Source organism: Typopeltis vanoorti, chromosome 12, assembly GCF_054136105.1.
Source record: "Typopeltis vanoorti isolate ZY-2024b chromosome 12, IOZ_Tvanoo_1.0, whole genome shotgun sequence".
Classification (NCBI taxonomy): Eukaryota; Metazoa; Arthropoda; class Arachnida; order Uropygi; family Thelyphonidae; genus Typopeltis; species Typopeltis vanoorti.
In genome coordinates, this window is record NC_143560.1 from 3,525,145 (window position 1) to 3,548,605 (window position 23,461).

Consider the following 23,461-nt stretch of genomic DNA (forward strand, 5'->3'; position numbering starts at 1 on the left):
ACACACACACACGCACACAAAGGATAAGGAGGTTTTTTTCCTTAAATTTAATATCGGTATGCTAATCTCAGAATAGCTGAGAATCGCTCAAAATTTGCCAAGGTGGTCGCCGACCTCCGATAGGAGATGGCACTCAAAGAAGAAGAATGCTAATCTACCATGAAGTACACTTCAAATGACTGGACTGCAAATCTGATTTGAAAGGGATTCATTTTGTTCATCACATGCTTTCAGTTAGTATTAATAACAAATAAGTTAAGAAACAAATCAACCTTCTTGTTGTAAAATTACACAACTTAAAAACAAAATTTTTTATGATTGCATAACAGTGGCGGCTCGTGGTTTGAAATCGTGGGGGTGCTGCAACTTTTGAAATATACATACACACTGTAATTACAGCGTATATGTGTTTGGATAAAATATCAAAATTATGGTAAAAATTTAAAAAAAATTAAACATGAAAAAATATTGTTTATTAACAATAAAATTATACAGTTTGGTATAATTCAAAATTACTTAAAAATAAAATATATTCTTCTTGGATTTACAATTTTTGGACATTACAATTAAATCCTTTAATTGTAATGTCCAAATATTTAAAGAGATGGAGACGATAAGCACTACGAACACTCTACTACTGGCACAAACTGCATATAAACAACAGTGGAACTGTCTGACGGACAGTGCTGCATTACGCTAATAGCTTGCATCTCACTATGACGTGCATATGCTTGCGCACATAGCAATATGACACTGTGGTAAACACAGTGCTGCTAGTGTCCTTCGCCCTCCTAAGTGCTACAAGATGGATTTTTATTTTTTTTTTATACAAAATAAGAGGATTGTATAGGATCGTTGATGATAAAATTAAATATTACAAGCAAATACAAATAAATTAATAAATATATTTATATATCAAGAAAAACTGGGGGTGGTGCAGTTCTGTAGTACCTATGCACGAGCCGCCCCTGCTGCATAAATTACTACATCCATTAATAAGATGTTTTACCTCTTCATATTACCTTGCAACAGGTGGAAAACGTGTTCTCCATTTTTCTGCTGCAATAGCTTCAGCTAAGAGATATGGATTCATATCATGCAAGTAATCATACAAATCCGATGATGCCGTCCATCTGTATTGTAAGACAAAGCATGGCAAAGATGTAAATTATAAGTAAAAAATAAAGCAGCAAAAATTAACAAGAAATAAAAGTAAATGACAGGTATGAAAATCCCCAAATCACACATACTGTATTATATTTGAATACATGCTTAGCTATTACAAAGTCATGGGGCACATTATTGTATTTTTTAATTGAAAATCTTTTTTAGTTGAAAATCATTGTGTAAAACAATCATTGTAACTGTTTTGGTTCTCAGTACATACTAACTAGTGAACACTGGCATAGTAATTCTGATTTTATCTTTTTCTTATCTTCATTCAACTATCATCCCTATTAGTGTTTGATGATATTTGAGACATCTTTGCAAGATGATAAATGTATTGTTATTCATTCTAGATGACTGAGAGAAAAGCTCTGCGTGTGTGGGGGGGGGGAGGGGGTTGTAATGCTAAATGAAAAATGAAAATGATTATAATAATAGGGATAGGTTCAGTATGAGAGAGAGAACACGAAAGGGTTGTTGGAAGATGCGAGAGTGCAGAGTGAGAAAGTGAAAATCATCAGTATATTACCTCCATATGATAAAAATGAATTAAGAAAAAGAGCTATGAGGACAAATGATTCGATGCATAGGCTGTGTAGAAAGAATGGATGCGATTTTTTGGATGTGTAGAGTGAGTTTGAGAGAGGAGTGGATTTGTATAAGAGGGATGGCCTACACTTGAACGTGTTTGTTTCAGGAGTCTTGAAACACTAATAACTGGTATGAGACCTAACACAGAGAGTCAGGGAAACTAAATTATAAAGGGAAGAATGGTGAGAATGTGAGTGTAAGAACAACAATGTTATACAACTGTGTTAATGATGGGAATGGGCTTTATCATGGAAATGTTGATGAGAAGAGAATCAGGGTCAGACCCATCAAATGTGTGCAAAGATTTCTACATGTATAAGGCACTAGAGAAGAATAGAGATCTGCAAATTGTCCAACTATGTCATGCAGACTGCAGACAAGAGTATAAAAAAGAACATGCAGGCAGATTACATGAATTTTTGATACAGGAGTATCAGAAACAAAGGGGTGGAGTTTGTTGCCTTAGTCAATATTGGGACCCGAGATTGTAGGCATTAGTTTAGACCCAGCTATCAAAATCAGACATACTAACTAGTAGCATCAAGTGTAAAGGGTACAATATTTTTAGGAAGGATAGAGATGATAGGAGAGGAGGGAACATGGTGCTAATGATATCAGATGACTTGAATCCAGTTACAGTTCAGACCTATGACTGTAGTGCTACTACTAATGGTATTTCATGTGGCAGTAAGTTTGAAGCCATCTGCTGTGAGGTGAAATCTAACAAGATCAAATATATAGTGTGGTGTTGTTAAGGACCTGGGATTGGTTTCCAGTGATGAAGAAATGCATCATCAAATAGAAAAGATGAGTGTGAAAAGAGCAATATTGATTGAGTAGCAGTAGAATCTCATGAGAAGTATGAAAATGAATTTATTGAGCTGGTGCAGGACATACTCAAGCAGCATGTCACAGAAGGAACCAGAGGTCAAAGAGTGTAAGATTTGATGACAGTGTCACAGGGCATTTCAGTTAAAGACGTAACTATTCTGCCTCTGGTTAGTGACAGTGATCATGCAGTACTCCCTTGGAAAGTGAATAAATTTATGAATGTTCCATTCAGAAAAGGTTACATACTGAACTACAAAGCAAGAAATTATGACCAGGCTGAGGAGTATACTGAGTTCAGTGGAATGGGATTGGTTGTGGGTTGGGAAGAATATCAGCAGTTCATGGGAAACATTTAAACAATGTTTAAATGATGTGATATCAGAATGTGTCCCGAGAGTTCGAAGAATTAACAGGGTAGGAGACAATTGGATGTAAGCAAGAGATTCATAAGAAAAGGATGATGTGGAAGGAAACCCGTGTGCATAAGGATGATGGTTATGAAAATTATAAGCTGCAGGCCAGAAGAGTCACAACTATTCTACAGAAAGCTAAGTGTGATTGTGAAAATAAACTGGCTTTGCATGCTAAAGACAACCCACAAGAATTCTATCGATATGCTGCAAGTAAAAGAATAAATATGAAGAAATAACTCTTCTAAATGTAGATGGCCTAAGGGTAACAGATGCAGAAGAGGTTATTCAGTTAATGAGTGCCCATTTTGTTAAACGTTATCAACCTGAAGTACACAACATTGAGCTCACTACTACCTCTTCATGGATGAAGAAACTCAGGTGTAGAGGATGAGGTATCAGAGCTGTTGCACAAACCGATTAAAAATTCAGCAGTAAGAACTGATAGTTTATCAGCACAGATGCTAAAAGAATGTTCAGCTGAACTGGCCATTCCTTTGACCAGGTTGTTTAATACAAGTCTCAGAACTGGGAAGATTCTGCAGAAATGGCAAGAATGTATAGTAATTCCATTGCACAAGGGTAGTGTAAAGACCGATATCCAACTATCGACCAATTAGCATCTCAGGAGTGGTGGCAAAGATATTGGAAAAATTGGTTAGGACTCGCATTCAGAAATGGGTTGACAGTGAATCTCTAATTTGCAATATGAAATATGGATTTACTAAGGGAAGGTCATGTTTTTTAGCAACTTGCTCACTTATCATTCAAATAAACAAGGGGATAGCAACTTGCTCACTTATCATTCAAATAAAAAAGGGGAATGAATACACCATGATACTTTTGGATTTTACTATGACTATTAACAGAATACAGCATGGTAAACTGTTGCATGAATTGGAGAATATGGGTTTGTATAGAATATTAGCTTGGATAAGAAGATGGCTGACTGACAAGTATCAAAAAGCTGTATAAGGGAGATGTCAGTCTGCAAGATTTAAGGTAACCAGTGGTCACCACAAGGATCAGTGGCTTGGTCCACTGTTATTCAATCTGTACATTAATGATAATGGAAAGGATTTGACAAGCGAGATATGCTGTTTGCTGATGATGCAAAGATAGGTAGGGTCATCAGGAATGCCGCTGATATGCAGTACTTGCAGAATGATTTGAACAGGGTGGAATTATGGGAAAATGGATGTCAGTTCGATGTCAGTAAATGTAAAGTCATTCACTTTGGTGTGATTAAATATCCAATGTCATTATTTTAAATTAAGGGGATATTAAATCCCACATTGTTTTAAAATCGAATAAGAAACTCAGAGAGTTTCATGCCGAATATAGTGAACTATAAAAATATCAGCGAATACTAGTGTGAGCCAATGCAAGTAGTCCTAGTACGTAGTACAATACCGGGCAACTCGTAGTTGCCTGGTATTGTACTACGTACTAGGACTATCAGTGAGTAGCTAGATCAGATTTGGTCTAGCTACTCACTGATGAAGCCTCAAAAAAGGCTGAAACCGGTCTGGGTGGTGACCTCCTACCATAATGTAATAACAGCATACATTTCCTAGGAAGTGTGTTTTTACATTATGGAAAATACCAAAGAATAGCGATCAGAACTTTACTCACCTTTGCAACGAGTTGCCCAGTATTGTACTACGTACTAGGACTACTTGCATTGGCTCACGCTAGTATTCGCCGATATTTTTATAGTTTACTATATTCGGCATGAAACTCTCTGAGTTTCTTATTCAGTTTTAAAACAATGTGGGATTTAATATCCCCTTAATTTAAATAGTATTTATATAGGCGAAATGAAGCCTGTTGGCTCTTTATATTTAAGCATCCAATGTCACATTATATTGGTGGGATTATGCTAGAAGAAACATGAGGCTAGGGATCTTGGAGTGTTAGTAGACAGGAAGTTGAAGTTCAGGAGCCATGTAGCAAAGATTGCAAATACAACTCAAAAGATAATTGCAATGATGAAACAAATGTTCACATGTAAAGATAAGGATGTCATTTTGCCTCTTTATAAGGCCTTGATGAGACCTCACTTGGACTATTGTGCACATGTCTGGTCTCATGGTTTCCGTTGTGATTCTGATATAGTGCATAGAATGCAAAGGAGAGTGTTAAAAATAATATCAAGATTGTAGATTTTCCATGGGGAAAGTGTCCTTTCCCCATAAATTTTCAATTTATGGGGAAAGGACAACAGGGCATCCTTGGAAGCTGAGAATGAATGATGCTGCTATGAAGGGGTGAGGGCTAGATTTTTCTCTGGTGGAGTAATGCATGATTGGAATGGATTGCCATTGGATGTTGTGAGTGCAAGCAGTATGAATGAATTCAAGAATAAGTATGTTAGCTGGTGTGTGTAGTATGTGGTCTCCCTCGACGAGTCCCTGACTCCATGGAGGTCTCTCTTAATAACAATAATAATAATAAAAGGCACTAAAACAAGAGTGCCCCTTATAAGAGTGCTTACCAATTTTTCCAAAATCTTAACAACCACAGAATATAAACTCGCCAATAATTTGATACCCCCATTCTACCACCACTCTTATGCAATTGCCAATTGGACTATCTTACACTCCTACTCTCCAGAAACTTGCCCCACTGCAAGACTTTCCTTAAAAACAGTCAGATTAATTTCACAGTACAGTCAGTTCTATAGAATCCTCTCATAAAACACATTGCAAAGTTGCTTCTAGCTCATTCCTTTCTCTCAAAGAATAAAGGCTGCTTTATCAAGATGGAACATTCTAATAAAATGATTATTAAAGAGCTAGACTACTGTATGTCATCTGCTTTGGTTACATCAGTTCCATCTTTATCCAGCATGGTAATCTATCCACAAAGCAAAAAAACTGCTTCAGAATTTTTTTCAGATGGCAGCACTAGTCTCCTCTCGTATTCTAATTTTCTCTCTTTACTATGCTTAGTCACCATCCCATCTTCAGCCTTATATTCCTCATGCAACTGTTCTCCATCCATCAATTTCTCATCTGTTGAAGATTGGTTAAGTCCCCTAATTACAGGTGTTAAGCAATTCAATGCAGTTGGCTCTAAGAGTAAGTATTTTATGTCTGTAGCTATGCGTGCTCATTAAGGCTGGTTTGCCTGTTTCAATGATGAAAAATCCAAAATTCTGAGTGGAAAAACCTTGCCACCTCCATATGAGACCAGCTAACTCACCTTCATTTGAAAAGCTCTGTTAAAGGTTCTTTGCATTCTATATGGGATTTGAACCGAGGTCTTTCCAAGCAAAGGTTTGGTCTATACTGAATGAGCATTAAAGGCTGTAGAATGTTCTTCACATCTCTCTTTATGTGCCTTCCATAATTTTTTTTTTTTTACCAGTCATTTTTTTGTGGCTCCCACCCATAAAACGTTGTTGTAAATCTATAGTACATTCATACCAAGGATGGACTAAGAATTTTTTTTTCTATTTGACTCCAATTTCCTTTATCTTCTTCGCTTGGAAATCAGACTAGGCTAATAAAATCTTTACAACTTACCCAATTTAAATTTGGACTCAACCCCTCCCCTCAAAGTAGCCCTACTGAATTCATGCAGCAATCCCACTGCTTTCGCCATGCTCCAAATGCTTCCTGGAAGTCTTTTTTGTTGAAGTGCATCAAGCATCACTTGCGATTTGTCTTGAATCTCCTTATCTTCATTTTCGGAAACAAAAAGAAGTTACAAAAGGCTAAATCTGGTGAGTAAGGAGGATGTGGAATGACCACCATGCTGTTTGGGAGCCAAGAACTCTTGCATTTTTAAGGTGGTTTGGGAGGGAGCATTGTTGTGGTGGAGGAGCCAGTTGCAGTTTCCTTTTCATATGCCTTATGATGTAATTCAAGGGTCTCTGTGGCAGATTTCCACAGAGAAAATTTACGAAAAATTTTACATTTGCCTTTGTTCTAATTTCGCGTTCATGGCAAAATTGCAGAATGGCACAAACACATGATAAGAATAATGCACGTCGCACAAGTTCCAGTGCACACAGCTCAACACTACCACATGGCAGGTATGAGACTGTAACTCAATCTGTCGGCAAGTATCCGGCACAGTACAGTTTCTTTTTGATAGCACCTCATACAATCTGTATCACTGTCAACAATTTCATCCTCCAAGTCAGGATTACATGGTCACACTGATCAAATTGGGGAAAGTATGGCATCTCATTCACAGTGATGCTACAATGAGGTCCAAACCTCTTGATCTTGTGTTCTCTCCATTACATGCTGACTGAGACAGTTGTTCTTCAAGAAATACAATCCTTTGTCCCTTAGTACTATGCTGCTTCCTCTGTCCAGTTTATATTACTGTGGTTGAAGCCATCTTAATGATTACTCACTTTACACTTGCCAAACTAATCTGTCTAATCACCATCTGTATTTCCTAGTCTATAGTAATATCCCATTAAATATCTTGTCTTATAAATGTCTATCTCAGACCACACTCAAAACCATTAGTGTTATTTCCACTGTGATTCTTCACTCTTAAGGGGCACAATTCATCTCTTAACATGAGTAACACTCACTACCATGTTTACCTTCCCTATCATGCTGAAATATGCTGTACCCTTTGATTTGTATCCCTGTTATAATACATCCTCCTCCTCCTCAGTTAACCAAATTTAACTGATAATAATCACTGGAGGGACTGAGTCAATCAATACCACAAACTTATTTCCTTTATTCCTAATGCTTCTGGCATTTATATACAAAAAAAAACAGCACGTTGCCAGTATTCATATAGCTATTGTTATGCCCTGCATACTCACGTTGCTCTGCAATACACCATTTTACTCAAGCCACTCTCCCCACATGAAGCCATCACTGCTACATTTCACCCTTGATTTAGTTTCATCTATCCTAATAGTCTCTCAGAAAACAAGACCTCTCCAAATGCTTTCAAATGTAATCCAGCTCTTGCATACAGCTCCCTTCTTTCCTCAAATGTACTCCATGCATCAACATATTCCAGACTTCTCTTCCTATAATCTCATTCATTATACTTCAGGTATAATGAATGAAAATACTTCAAGTCCAAACAAAGTTTGCACCTGATGTATTTTCAGGACTGGGCAACTCATATATAGAAGTTAATGACTTCACATTACTTGCCTTGGTGATTGTTCTCTTTTGGTCGTTTTTGACCCTAGGTGACTTTTGTAGGCTTTGCCCACAAGTGTTCCTGGTGAGATTTTTTACAGGATACTTCACCATTGCTTCCCCTCCCCCCAATTTTATCTGGGCTTGGGACCAGCATATGGCTGGAACGTATTCATGAATTAATCCATGTGTGTTCATAGGGCCGGTTTGCCTGTTCTGGGGGACGAAAAACCCAAAGTTCTGGGAAAAAAAAAAACCCTACCTCCATATGAGACAGCTAACTCACATTTCGTCAAAAGAGGCCAGATAAAGGTTCCTCACGTCACTGACAAGAATCAAATCAGGACTTTCTGACCAAAGGGCTTTGTCTATACTGACTGAGTTACAGAGGCTCATTACTTGCCTTAGTATCCCATAATTCAAAGCACATACCCTTATAGACATGTATAATTATTATTATTATTATTACATGAAACCTCCAGGGAATCCAAAGACTCATTGAAGGAGTGCACCTACTCTACACTACAACTCTGTCTTGACCACTCAATCCACCAACTACAACTAACCACAACTCCACCAACAACAACCCGTCATATAATGATATGCATTATGGGAAGGGTCACTATTCAGACCAGTTTCGACCTTTATAGAGGTCTCTTCAGTGGGAGCCAGACTTAGCGGTGATACCAAGAGCAAAGTAATGCAAGTCATATTTTCATATACAAGTAGCCAAAAGGTGTCACACCTTATTATTAAAATACTCCAGATTAGAGATAGCTGTTAGAAGTTTTTCCACTGGATTATGCCATAAATTAAAGATGCCAAAAAAATTATATTCTTGGTTTAATCCTATATCCAAGTGTAAGCAAACAAAGTTTATGCCTGAAGTATTTCTGCAACTGGGCAACTCATACATACAACTCGTACTGATATTTGTCCACGTCACTCTAAAATTGCCTACCATTCAAGAAGACTAGCTTCATATTTAGTGTTGAATATTGAATACTATAGATACTCCTTCTTTTTCCTGATTGTTATTGCCTGAATATAACATTTTTTATTTATTGCTCAGAGAGATCTCATCAGTTGATCTGGTAATTATCCAATGCTTATGTCGATCTGGTACTTATCTAATTCCTCAGCTAGCTCCATTTCTTTGCCATTCAGGCTTCTTATGTTGATAGTACCGATCTTTAACTCTGGTGATGTTGAGTTAGGGTGTGTTTTCAGATTTGTTCCAGTAACTGACTTTTCGCAGTTTGCCGTGGTTCCCTGTCAAAAACAATGGGGACCTTGTTTAACCAGGTGACGCCCCAGCAGGCATGAAATTCTGCCATGTTGTACCCTCATTTTATATTATGGTTTAAGGCAATAAGAATACAATTTGGTCTGCTCAATTCCAAACTGCCAGCCCATCCTCGTTCATTAAGTATCTAGTAGATACCTGACAGAGTGCACCACGAGAAGGTGAAGATTGGACATTAGGTCAAAGCCCTGGTCAGTTCTCTGAATTCTTTTAAAGACTATGCAGAGGTCTCCTCTCAGTTATACAGCTTTACCCTTAAACACCCCCTGTCATCACTGTCATCTGCAGCACATTTTCAGCTTGCTTCATTGCTATTGTCACACTCTCACCAGGCATTCCTCCGGCACTCTACTCTGCATACCTCAAATCACCATATTCCTATCCATGCATTCTTAAATTTTGTCCTTTCACCAACTTCTCCAACACCTTGAATGCCATTCCTGAGATGCTAATCAGTTGATAATTTGTTACCTCTGTCCTGGTACAACTTTTATGCAATGGAACTATTTTTTCTTCCTTCACTCCCTTGGAGCCTTACCAGAACTGATACTTAAATTAAACAATCGAGTCAAAGGCACCGTCAATTCTTTAGCACATTCTTATAATACATGAAGTGATATCCCTTCAAATCCTACAGCTGAATTTATATCAAGGTTCTGTCATATCCTAAGCACCTCTAGATCATCTACCTCTATTTCCAAATCAACTCCTATCATATCTGTTACATCCATATCTCCACATGGATGATACACACTTGCAAAGTGATCACTCAGTAACATAACTATTTCATTTGCTTCTGTCACCTTCCTACCATCAGCATTCATCAAAATTATCCTAGCATAGTGATTCTTTCTTTTACTTGCCACATGGCAAATGAACTGTTTAGGATTACCTTAGGAGAAAATAATTTCTTCACATACTCTCATTTTTTCTTCCTTACCCTTCTTGCCTGTGCTTTATACTGTTCATTATAACAAAGAATGGCAGTGCTCATGAGATCATGATCAAACTCGCAACCTTCAGATTATGAATATATCCATATATCTAATAAAAATTAGATATATGGATAGTCTGTGAAGTAACTTCTTGACATGTTTATTTTTATTGTATATCCATATATCTAATAAAAATAAATATATTCATATATCCAATAAAAATAAACAAGTCAAGAAGTTACTTCACAGACTGCAGAAAAATCATTAGCAATCATACTGAACCCTTTGGTATCATTTTATGGTAATGAAAAGCTAAAGGACCTTTACACCAACAATAGTAATCATGTTTAGCATTCTTGTATTCTAAATCCTTCACAGATGGCAGATATCACTCATTATCCATACAACAATCCACTAATGGATATAATTGATGAAAATCATTAAACTAGGTTGGAAAAAATTCATCTCATTGCAATTTCCCTAATCAATGAAAAATAATAGTTATTCATGCTTGGCTTAAATAAACACCTTTTCTGTTTCAAGTCTTAACTTTGACTCATTTTTAACTGAAATTTCTACTCTATACTTACAAGAATGAAAACTTTACATGTACAAATTTTTCCTTTTTTTGCAATTCCTCTGGATTATTTTCAACTTCTCTGAAAAAAAAAAAAAATTCAAATATTTAGTAATTTGTTTACTATTAGAAAACACTGTATTGCAAAACTAAAGAAATAAAAGCTAAAATTTCTCTTACCTCATCAATCCATTGAAAAAAATTCTCCATCTTCTCATAGGACTGAGACATTGAATTTTCAGGCCCCCTGCAGAAAATTGCTGAGAAATACTGACTTGCTTTGTCAAAGGATTAAGAGGTAAAGAGTAGACTCTCTTATTAGCTAGTCGTAGATGTAGCCATACTTCTGCTTCCTGATTACACGCTCTAGCTATCCGTACAATAAGGCACTCATTGTTTGAATTAACACCATAAATGAATATCTCATCAGCAGCCTATAATTATAATATTTATTAAAAACAGAATACTCTTTATTCCTATTATGCATTATTATTACAAACAAAATATTCCTTAAGATTAACAAAGAACAAAGTTAGCTTTAAGCAAGAAAATTGGTACTACCACAAATAGTTATTACTATTATTTCATTCTCTAAGTCCAAAGCCTCATCAAACTGTGAAGAGAAGGCCCACACTAATCATTATTCATACAATCCACATCATACTTATTCAGCAAATTCATTCACTGACAAAGAACTGATAAATACTTCAAGAATCCATTTCACTCATTAACCATTCTCTAAGCAAAAAAATCTAGTCCTCAAACTTTACATAACATCCTGGAGTAATCCCCTTGTTCTCTCCCTTCTTATCATACACTGAAAATTTTTTCTGCATCATTCCTATAAAACCCCTTTAATAATTTTAAGGAGTAAATATCCTCTCTTTACCATCTATCAGCTAAACTTAGTAGCACACAAAACTTTTATCTGTTTTCATAGGGAGTGTTACCAGATCTGTCACCATCTTGGTCACTCAACTAGTGATACCCTCTACTACATCCTCATCCATGTCAAAACTTATATACAGAGAGAAAATAAATTCCTTTCTCTGATTTTCATTGTGTGATTCAACAATAAGGTAATCCAGTGAGCTATTCTGACTACTTTTGCAATATACCTCCACACAAACTTCAACTCACTATCCACCATGACCATGAAATCTCTAGTCTCATCAATTTCCTGCAGTCTAGATCTGTCAGTGTAGTGCACAGCTTGTAATCTTTTCATTCAAAAGTGCATGATACTTTGCCACAATAAACTAGTAACCATTATCCTTTGTCCATACTGTCAGTCTATTAAAATCATCTTTATTGATTATTGCTCTACCCAGTTCTGCATCATCAGCAGCAGCAGCAGCAAGCAACTGAATATTTCCTTTAAAACTATTTTTTGTATTTTTTTAAATTTATTAAATAGCAGCAATCAAAGCACAGAGCTTTCCATCAACTCCTTTTATCTAAGTCCCAGCTTCATATCAATATCCATGTTTTTTTTTTTGTTAACTTTGTCCAACAAAAGTTTGTAAACCTATGGTATATTAGTTCAGGATGAGGTTTTTGTATTTCATTTTTTTTTTTATTTTGTATTTACTTTATTAAATATTTTCCTTTTGCTTTTTTTTTCCCTTTATTTATTTTTTACTCTCTTTTATTTTTTATTCTTTGTTTATTTTCTTTTTTATTCTTTATTTTTTATTTATTAATCTGGAAATTATTATTATTATTATTAACATCGACCTCCATAGAATCAGAGACTCATCGTGGGAGATACACACCAATGCACACAATGCTCATCCAACCATGCCTTAAAATGATTCAATGTGACTACATTCACAACACACTCAGGCAATGCATCTCACTCACCAAACATTCTCTATGCAAAGATCCTTCACCTCACTCCTCTGTTCACACCCTCTTTATACAGTTTACAGTAATGGCCTCTTGTTCTACTCCTCTCTTCTTTCATTCTATGAAAAATCTCCATGTCAAACTGATAACAACCCTTAACCTGCTTATAAATGCTGCTCTATCCAAAAATTCAGATCTCCAATAAGCAGAGTAGAAATTTCACATAATGAAAATTCATCACTAATTTCAAGACAATCACAAACATCTATACCCTTAGCAGAATGTCAGCTGAATGATTCACATTCAGCTGACAGACTAGCAAATTGCTCCAATTTATAAAGCAAATATTTATTACTATTTATTACCCCAATAATGCAAAGTGACATCTGCCTTAATAATAACATGGCAAATGTCACTTTGCATATCTGCTTTGAAGGATGCCTACTACGACATAATAAGTTTCCAAAGTAAGTTTCTAAAGTTTCCAAAGATATCCCGGAGAAGTAGTTTTAATACTAAAGGGATAGGGTAGATTTAAGGTTTAGAAGTGCAAGAAGAGAGTGTGTTTCAAATGCTGAGTACTCTGGATGTCAATAAAGCAATGTTCCCATCGCTTAGGAAGACTGGAAGTGTCAGACTATAGACCAGTTTGTATTTCATCACTAGTTAAGATTTTGGAGAAATTAGTGAGGGATCATATACAGCATTTGGCAAATGAGGGTAATGTTATCTGTGAGAGGGTTACATGATAAAATTACATTAAAATTACACAAAAAAAAAATTACACATATAAGAAATTAAACAAAAAATTATTTCGTAATTTCAAAAAAGAAAAAATTACACATATAAGAAATTAAATGTAATTTTATTTCGTAATTTCGAAAAAAATTAAAAGGAAAAATAGGAAAATATTTACACAAGTAATTTTGAAATTACAAAAATTAAACTAAGAAAAAAATTAAAAGGAAAAAATACACAAATAAGAAATTACACATAAAATAAAATTTACCAAAAATTGTACAAAATTCATAACCAGCAAGGGATAAATCACTAATCGACAATTGTTAATCACCACGAACTGCTCAAGAATTTCTAAGAATTGTTTGGGTGAAGGTATATAAGTAAATTTTTGTCTTACATTCTTCAGTTCTAGTTTAGTGACTCGTAATACAACTAGTGTATAACGTGAGAGTTAATAAATTTCGTGATTAATTTTTTTTAATTAATTTTTAATTTACCCATGGCTGATTTTGAGTACGGCGTTAGTAATAAAGGTGGTCAAATTATAATTTACAAAGGATTCGAGTTTGTTCGTCACTGTAAAACTGCTATCGGAACTATTCATTGGGGTTGTGCAAAGTTTAGAACTTTACATTGTCGATCGTTGCTCCATACCAGAGACAACAAGATTATCCGTGAGTCTTCAGAACACTGTCATGTTAATAGGACTTTTAAATCTGAAGCTCATCAACTTGCAAATCGAATGAAAAGAAAAGTGTCGAATCCAGGTGCAACGGCTCGTGCAATTATAGCTAACAATTTAGTGACTGTATCAGACGGATTAAAAATGTACCTACCGAAGAAGAGCTCCATGACAAGGCGATTAAATAGATCCAAAGCTAAAACAATCAAAAACATTCTGTCAAATCCAAATAACAAAAACTTTGAAATACCAGAGAAATACTCTAAATGGATTATTCATGATTTCGGAGCAGAAGATCCAGAACGTGTAATACTAATTAGTCACAAGACTCTTCTAGATCAACTTGTAGTTAATAATTTTTGGCTAGCAGATGGTACATTTAAAGTGGTTCCAGAAATATATTATCAGTTATACAGTATCCATGGCCAATATGATTCAGGCATCGCTTTTCCTTGTCTACTGGCTCTTCTACCAGGGAAAAAGGAAAAAATATATGTGAAGATGCTGAACATGTTACTGGAGAAAATTCCTCAAGCTTGACCACGAAAAATTTTGACCGATTTTGAAACAGCAGCAATAAATGCTTTCCGTGCTGTGTTTGAAAACATCGAAATTGGTGGCTGCTTTTTCCACTTATCACAATCTATCATATGCAAAGTAAATGAATGTGGACTAAAATCTCTATATGAATCCAATCAGTCATTTGCAGTACACATTAAAATGTTACAATCACTTGCATTTTTACCAGAAGAAGTGTTAGAAACATTTTTAGAAGTTGCTGATCTGTTCACTAATTTAGACGAATATAATGAACAAATCGAGCAAGTTCTCCTTTACTTCGAACGTACATATATTCGAGGTCGACAGCTCAGAAAGCCACTTATAGACAACCTCTATTCACTATTTCTACTTGGAACCATAAACACTCTGCAGCCAACTGTATAGCTAGAACTACAAATTGTATCGAAGGATGGCACTATGGACTTCGGTCTCTCTTTCAGTGTCCCCATCCAACTGTTTGGAAATTTTTGGATAACATTGTTAAAGAATTATCTTTACAGCATACAAACTATTTGCAGCATTTAACTGGTCAACGAAACCCAGGACATCGTAGGTACATTTCGTTAAAACAGCGTATTTCAAATATTGTACAAAATTATGAATCTAATAGACAAGTGGAATTTTTACGTTGTATAGCTTATATGACTTAGTGTTTGTTTTTTATTATTTTTTAAAATAAAAGTAATTTTTGCAATATTAAGAAAGTTCATGTGTTTAATTTGACAACAAAATACCAATAATATTTTAATCAAATTAAAGTCAACAGGTAGGTCTTATAAAGTATTACAAAATTAACGGAATATTTGTGTAATTTTTTCTTAGTGTATATTTATCTATATGTAATTTCATCCTTGTGTAATTTCGTCCTTGTGTAATTTGGGCTGTGCAATTTTATCGCGTGTAATTTTGTCCCGACACACTGTGAGAGTCATGTATTTCTTAAGGTGCACTCTTGTTTTAGTAATATGATTGCCTTTTATAATAAAGTAATAAGAGTGGTTGATTAGGGCATATTCTGCCATTTTTTTTTTAATTTTATTTTACAAAGGCATTTGAACCACACGTTAAACTGATATTTAAGTTTCAGCAAATGGGTTTAGATGTCAGATTAGTGAACTGGATTCAGAGATTGGCTATCTGATAGGTATTTGAGAGTTGTGTATGGGGAGCAGTATCAGTGAGGCAGAAGATTACAAGTGGGGTCAAACAGGGCTCATTACTGGGACCTGTATTGTTTAACCTTTATATTAATGATGTTGTTAATAGATTGCAGGGGAATGTTCAGTTGTTTGCAGGTGATGTGAAGCTGGGAAGGATTATTAGTAATAGTGAAGATGTGGTAGCCCTGCAAGAAAATGTTAATAAACTGGAAAGATGGTCAAATGAATGGTAATATCAGTTTAATGCAGCTAAATGAAAAGTCTTGAAGTTTGGGATACGTCGATGGACAATTGGTGTAAAGTGGATGACAAAAGATATCAAACAGGAACTGCAGTTGAAAAAGAGATTATGAAGATATATAAGGAGAGGAGTGGAGGACAGATACACAAAGAATATAAGACCAGGTCAGGAGAGTGACCAGAATGGTGAGGAAAGAAAAACTGGAATATGAGAAGAGATTGGCACTAAGATTCAAAGAAAATCCTAGGGAATGTTTTAGCTATGTGGCCAGTAGGCGGAGAAACGATTGTGGAAGAATGACATTGCGGGTTAAAAATGGGAATAGAGTGACTGATGCAGAGGACATAGTGGAGTTGTTCAATAAGCACTTTATTGGAGTATTTCATCCTGGAGGAGGTTTTAATACTAGAGGGATAGGGCAGGATCAGGGTTTAGAGGTGCAAGAGGAGAGTGTGTTCCAAGTACTGAGTACTCTGGATACCAATAAAGCTGTTGGACTGGATGGTATTTCACCATGGGTTTTGAGAGAATATGCTAAAGAACTGACAGCTTCATGGAACTGGATTTTCAATAAAAGTCTGGCTGAACAGGAACTGCAGTTGAAAAAGAAATTATGGAAGATATACAAGGAGAGGAGTGGAGCACAGATACACGAAGAATATAAGATGCAGGCCAGGAGAGTGACCAGGAGAGTGAGAATCAACATGGATTTGTTAAGGGGCGCTCTTGCTTTAGTAATATGATTGTCTTTTATAATAAAGTGACAAGAGCGGTTGATGAGGGAAAGGTATATACTGCCATTTTTTTTGAATTTTGCAAAGGCTTTTGACAGGGTGCCATATGATAAGCTGATATTTAGGTTGCAGCACATGAGTTTAAATGTCAGGTTAGTCAGATGGATTCAGGATTGGCTGACTGATAGGTATCAGAGAGTTGTATGATGGGGCAATATCAAGAAAGCAGAAGGTTACAAGTGGGGTTCCACTTGTAACCTTCTTGGGCTCAGTACTGGGACCTGTATTGTTCAATCTTTATATCAATGATATTGTCAATGGATTGCAAGGGGATATTCAGCTGTTTGCGGATGATGTGAAGTTGGGAAGGGTTATCAGTAATAGTGCAGATGTGGCAGCCCTGCAAGAGGATTTGAATAAACTAGACAGATGGGCAAATAAATGGGGCTGTCAGTTCGATGCAACAAAATGTAAAGTCTTGAGGTTTGGGATCCATCGATGGGAGAATGCATACTTCATTGGAGTAGCTGTACTGGAGGAGGTAAGGAAGACAAGAGATCTGGGGGTGATGATTGATAGAAAACTGAAATTCAGGGAGCATATTGCAAAGGTGGTGAGGGTAACTCAGAGGATTGCTGCAATACTGAGAAGGATGCTGACCTGCACAGATAAAAGAGTTATCATTCCGTTGTTCTCAGATTTGATCTCCAGGATTTGAAGGGGATAAATTGACTGCGGAAAGGGTAGAGAGGCAGATAACAGATGGTTTCAGGACTGTACAATATGAGTTATAAGGATCGACTGAGGGAATGTGGACTGCAGAGTTTGGTGGATAGAAGGAGGAGAGGTGATATGATCGAGACTTTTAAACTGTTGAGAGGCAATTATAGGGTAGACATTGGAGAGTTCTTTCACTTGGTGGAATGGCGGGAAGGAGCGGTGACAAGGGGCCATCCCTGGAAGTTACGAAAGGAGGCTGTGCGCAAGGGGGGTGAGGAGTAGTTTCTTTGCGTGGAGGGTGGTTGAACCTTGGAATGCATTGCTTGAGAGAGTGGTTGGAGTGAGGATGGTTAATGGGTTCAAGGAGTATGATAGACTTTGTATTTCCTAAAACCAACCTCCCATGTGAGTCTTTTTACTCCATGGAGGACTGGATAATAATAATAATAATAATAATAACATGTCAACCAAGCCTCACTAATGCCAATAACCTTTTGCCAAGTAGAACTAACCAATACCTAAACTTCACTCTAATTCCTTATGCTCTGGCATTAATGTATATACAAACAACAATATCTCCTTCTGCCACAACTATTCTGCACTGTCATATTCACTTCTAACCCTGAGAAGCTATATTCAGCATTTTTGTTCATTAGTATTCTCACATTCATTCATGTGAAGGCTGCCTACATGCACTCTTACCTGCATTCTTCCCAACCCTAATGGCTGTAGTTTCCTAGAATTCTGCATTTCCATTCTCTCACTGAACAACACTGTCTCCATACACTAACTCCAAATACATTCAAATACAATCCATCAGTTTTATATTTCTCCATGTTGTCCAATGAATTCACTCCGTATATCTACAAACTACATACCACTCCTCCTATAGTAGATGAGTGCAATATATTATTATTATTATTCGTGACACCTCCAAGGAGTCCGAAGGCTCATCGCGGGAGGACACCCACTATACAACTCTCCGTCTCCACCACTACACCGATTCTCTACTACCAATCATTTGCATCAGTGCCATCCACTGCCCACCACCACCACCACAGCTAGTATTTTTTGTCTGTAAATTGCGTATGTTCTGAAGGGCCGATTTGTCTATATGCAGGATGAAAAACCCGAGTTTCCTCAAGAAAAAACCCTGCTACCTCCGTATGAGATCGGCTAACTCACCTTCAATTGAAAAAGTCCATATAAAGATTCCTCCCGTCATGACAAGAATTGAACCTTAGGCCTTTTCCAATCAAATGGCGCAACATGCCGTCGTTCTTCCAATTGCACTACGGAGGCACAAATCGTTGTTTCAATATATTTATTTCTCTTTGTACCCTTATTTAATTTTTAATTCACATTTACCATCACTGTTTCAATAAAGCAACACAACTTATATATTGTATAAGAATATGATGAGCGTATATAACCAGATTGATTTAAGGTTTGGTAGACTGCAGCGGAAAAGAAGATGTCGGGTTTTTGATACACAAATCATCACGAAATTCTGTCATAGAATTCAACCCTATCAACAGCAGAATTGCTCTAGTCTGCCTGAGAGGAAAACCACTCAATATCACCATCATACAAGTCTATGCCCCAACCACAGATCACGAGGACTCAGAAGTAGAGGAGTTTTATGGTCAACTTAATGCAACAATCACCAGAGCAAATAGAAAAGACCTTTTGATTGTACAGGGCGATTGGAATGCCAAAATTCGAACAGACATCAGCAAGGATTATCTCCCATTTGTTGGACCGTATGGCTATGGGGGAGACAAACGAAAGAAGTTTTGAATTGATCAATTTTGCCTCACAAAATGAACTTACCATTACTAACACTATTTGCATGGACTTCCCCCTGATGGTAAAACACACAACCAAATTGACTTTATCCTTGTAAGTGCAAGATTTAAAAACTCCATCAACCTCACAAGAACCAGATCATTTCCTGGAGCCAACATTGGTAGTGACCACAACATAGTCATCGCAACTATGAATATGAAAATGAGGGAAAGATTACCTACAAAATCAACTCATAAAAGATATAATATAGAAAAATTAAAAGATCCCCAAATAAATACACTATATAAATACAAATTAAAACAAATTTTTGACACAAGCTTCAAGAAATTATTATTATTATTATTCAGGCCTCCAAGGAGTCAAAAGACTCATCGAGGGAGGTCCTTCCTAAGACATAAAGTCTGTCAAGACTGACTGAGGGGAGGTCCCCCCCTGAGAAACACAAAGTCTATCATACCACTCTTTAAACTCACTGACCGTTCTCGCAATATAATAGTATCAAATCTAAAACCAAATACTTCTCACAAAAGATAACTGAGACAGGTGAAGAAATCCTTGGATACAAAAGGAAAATAAATAAACCATGGATAACCAAAAATATTTTGGACCTATGCGACGAAAGAAGATATTTGAAATCTCATATTAATAGCAGTGATAACAGAGAACAGTATAAAAATATTACTAAGATTATTAAAAAAGAAATCAAATATGCTAGAAACTTATGAATATTGGATGAATGCAAAAATATAGAAGAGGACTTAAATAAAAATAATTCTAAAAGTGCTTTTCAAATTATCAATAAGTTAACCAAACCTTTTACCGCAATTAATTGGAGCATAGAAGATGAAGATGGAACTCCTATCACGGATAACCAGAAAATAATTGATAGATGGAAATGTTACACAAGCAAACTTTTTCAAAAAGATCCTCAACTGACTGATGACATTCTGGACGGAATTTGGCCAGGAGGTTCGAAGGAAGGAGATTACCCGATATTAAAAGAAGAAGTTATTGCAGCAGATAGCTCCTCAAAAATAGGAAAATCACCGGGAAGTAATGGTGTCACAGTGGAACTGATACGCAAAGGAGGTGACATCATCATAGACATCTTGCTAAATTTATTCCAAGACGTATTGAACACAGAGACTTGGCCTTCTGATTGGCAGACTTCTGTCCGCCAAACCTATTCCTAAAAAGGAAAACAGCAATAAATGTAGCAACTATAGAACAATAAGCTTTATTAGTCATTCAAGCAAAATCCTGTTAAAAATACTATTGTCAAGAATCGAAAAGAAAATAGAAAGCAGACTATCAGATGAACAAGCAGGTTTCCGGAAGTCCAGAAGTACAATTGACCATATTTTTACAATACACATACTAGGCGAAAAATACATAGAACATAACAAAATAATCTGTCACAACTTTTTAGACCTTCAAAAAGCTTTTGACTCAATATGGCACGAGGATAAAAAACCTATTATGGAAATTATGGAAAATTTTAGAACATTATGGTATTGACAACAAAATCATTAGGATTATTAAATCTCTTTATTCCTCATCTGATATGAGAATTGAAATTAAAAATTACAGCAGTGAACCCTTCTGGGCAGAATGGGGGGGGGTAAGACAGGGATGCATCTTGTTCCCTCTTCTTTTTAATTGTTTTCTGGAATATGTCATAGATGAAGTTCTTTTTGAATATGACACTGGAATAGTAGTTGGCGGACTAAGAATAAATAACTTACATTTTGCTGACAATATCGATCTTCTAGCAGAAAGTGAAGAAGAATTACAAGAGATAACCAGCTGTGTTTTCGGAACATTAAAAAAATATGAATTATACATAAACCTACAAAAAAACAAAAACAATCATAACTTCAAAATCAGACATTGAATTCTTAAAGATACAAATTGGCAATAAGCAAATTGAGAATGTAAAGAAGTTCACATATCTAGGAAGCACGTTGAGTCAAGATGGTCGTTCAAAAACCAACATTAAATAACGAATTGCTAAGGCAACCGTGGCCCTACAGAAATTAAAACCATTGTGAGGAGATAACAGAATAGCAATCGCAACCAGACTAAGACTAATTGACACCTTGGTGAATTCTGTCCTCTTGTATAGTTGTGAGGCCTGGACTTTATTGAAGGAAGATGAGAGGAGACTCCTGTCTTTCAAAATGAAAACTTACAGAAGACTTTTGAGAATTCCCTATACTGCTCACGAAACCAATGAAAATGTCCAAAAACTGACTGATTCAAAAATGGAGAAAAATGGAAAATATTCTGACAGTCATTTGAAGAAGACAGATGAAATGGTTCGGACATGTGGAGAGGGCTAATGGCATTCCAAAGCAAGCACTAGAAGGAATCATTCCGGGATCAAGGGTTAGGGGCCGACCTCGATTAAAATGGACTGATAACATCAAAAAATGGACAAATTTCTCCCTTTCTCAACTGACATCAAGAACAAGAGACCGAGACGACTGGAGGAGGCTAGCAAAGAGTATCACCTACCAGCCATGAATGACCCAACGGTTCATTTAGGACTACGGGAGAAGAAGAAGCTAGAGAAAACCTCAGAAAATGAGTCTCTCTTAATCCTATATAGTCCATATAACAATAAGAATCATACTCGCAGTTTAAAAATGTTTAAAATATCTGCAAGAATTAAAACTTTTTTTTTTTTTTGAAATATAAAAGGAAGTGGGAAACATTAATATCTATTAATATATTCTGTTATTTAAAACGGGCTTCATACTCACATTCTGCATATGAGCTTCTCCATGGGGTAATTCATATTTCTTTTCTTCAGGATGAGGAAGAAATGAGACATTATATGGAACTTTTGATTCTGTATCATAAAGATCAAATCGGCGTTTTTTAAGAAATCCATAAACTCGTAAATATAAATATGTAAAGATCCACTTCAGAAGATAAATCTTATCTAGAAAATAAGACAAGGCATGAATAAATATTATTAAAATTAAGAGAAGTATATATTATTATTATGTTCTTAGCTGCCATTCAGTCATAGGCCCCATTGTGGAAAGCCAACAATAAACTACACAAACTCTATCATACAGCTCGTTAAACTTATCTACTGTTAGCACGTCTATCATTCTCTCAGGCAGTGTATTCTATGCTCCTGTTGCTCTTCATGAAAAACAAAAAAAAATTACATTTTAGCATCTTACTCACTCACTACTTCCAGTAAAAGTACCTTGTCCTTGTTCTACCATATGAAAAATCCCCCAGTGTCAATCTGATAATAACCTTCCAACAGCTTACCTTTCTCAGTCATATCAATCATATTCCCTTCTCTCCTTATCTGCTTAATTCTGTTTGCATGTTTTCAGTCTATCCTCATAACCAACCTCGTAGGGTTTGTGGGTTGCAAAGTTGGCAGATAGGTAAAAAAGAGGGCGATATGATAGAAACATTTAAGTTACTTCAAGAGTTTCTATAGGATTAATACAAAGGAAATATTTCAGAGCTTGGCTAGATGGAGAAGATAAAGGGCTCAATCCCTGGAAATTCAGTAAGAGGGTAGTTAGCAAAGACGTGAGGACTACATTTTTTACTTTGAGAGTAGTGAATGAAGAAATGGGCTACCTAAGTCAACAGGGTTGACACTGGGGAGTTCTTTCGCTTGGTTGAACAGCAGGAAGGAGTGATGACAAGAGGCCATCCCTGAAAGTTACAAAAGGAAACTGTGAGCAAGAGGGTAAGGAGTGGTTTCTTTGTGTGGAGGGTGGTTGAGCCGTGGAATGCATTGCCTGATGGAGTGGTGGGAGCGAGAACGGTCAGCGAGTTTAAAGAGTGGTATGATAGACTTTGTGTTTCTCAGGGGGGGGACCTCCCCTCGATGAGTCTTGACAGACTTTATGTCTTAGGAAGGACCTCCATCGATGAGTCTTTTGACTCCTGGGAGGCCTGAATAATAATAATAAAAGTCAACTGTGAGTGCTTTGTCTGTTAGTAGTTTCTAGGAGAGGTATGATAAATACTGGACT

At 36.2% G+C, this 23,461-nt stretch overlaps 1 protein-coding gene across 7 annotated transcripts in view; it reads right to left on the reverse strand.

The window, feature by feature from the left end:
- LOC150100549 (uncharacterized) overlaps nucleotides 1-23,461 on the reverse strand; it is an 844,187-nt gene that overhangs the window by 758,561 nt on the left and 62,165 nt on the right. For 5 of the 7 annotated variants that reach the window (XR_016549159.1, XM_090401348.1, XM_090401347.1 and 2 more), the window contains exons 2-5: nucleotides 22,211-22,392; nucleotides 11,130-11,383; nucleotides 10,963-11,031; nucleotides 1,023-1,133 (exon numbers count right to left, since the gene is read on the reverse strand). Coding sequence is in view for 5 of the 7 variants with exons in the window: in XM_090401348.1 (XP_090257474.1) it covers nucleotides 1,023-1,133; nucleotides 10,963-11,031; nucleotides 11,130-11,383; nucleotides 22,211-22,392 (616 nt within the window). In the remaining 2 variants the exon portion in view is untranslated. Of the gene's footprint in view, nucleotides 1-1,009; nucleotides 1,134-10,962; nucleotides 11,032-11,129; nucleotides 11,384-22,210; nucleotides 22,393-23,461 lie in introns of those variants that run through there. The other 2 variants (XM_090401350.1, XM_090401352.1) reach the window with 2 other exon arrangements.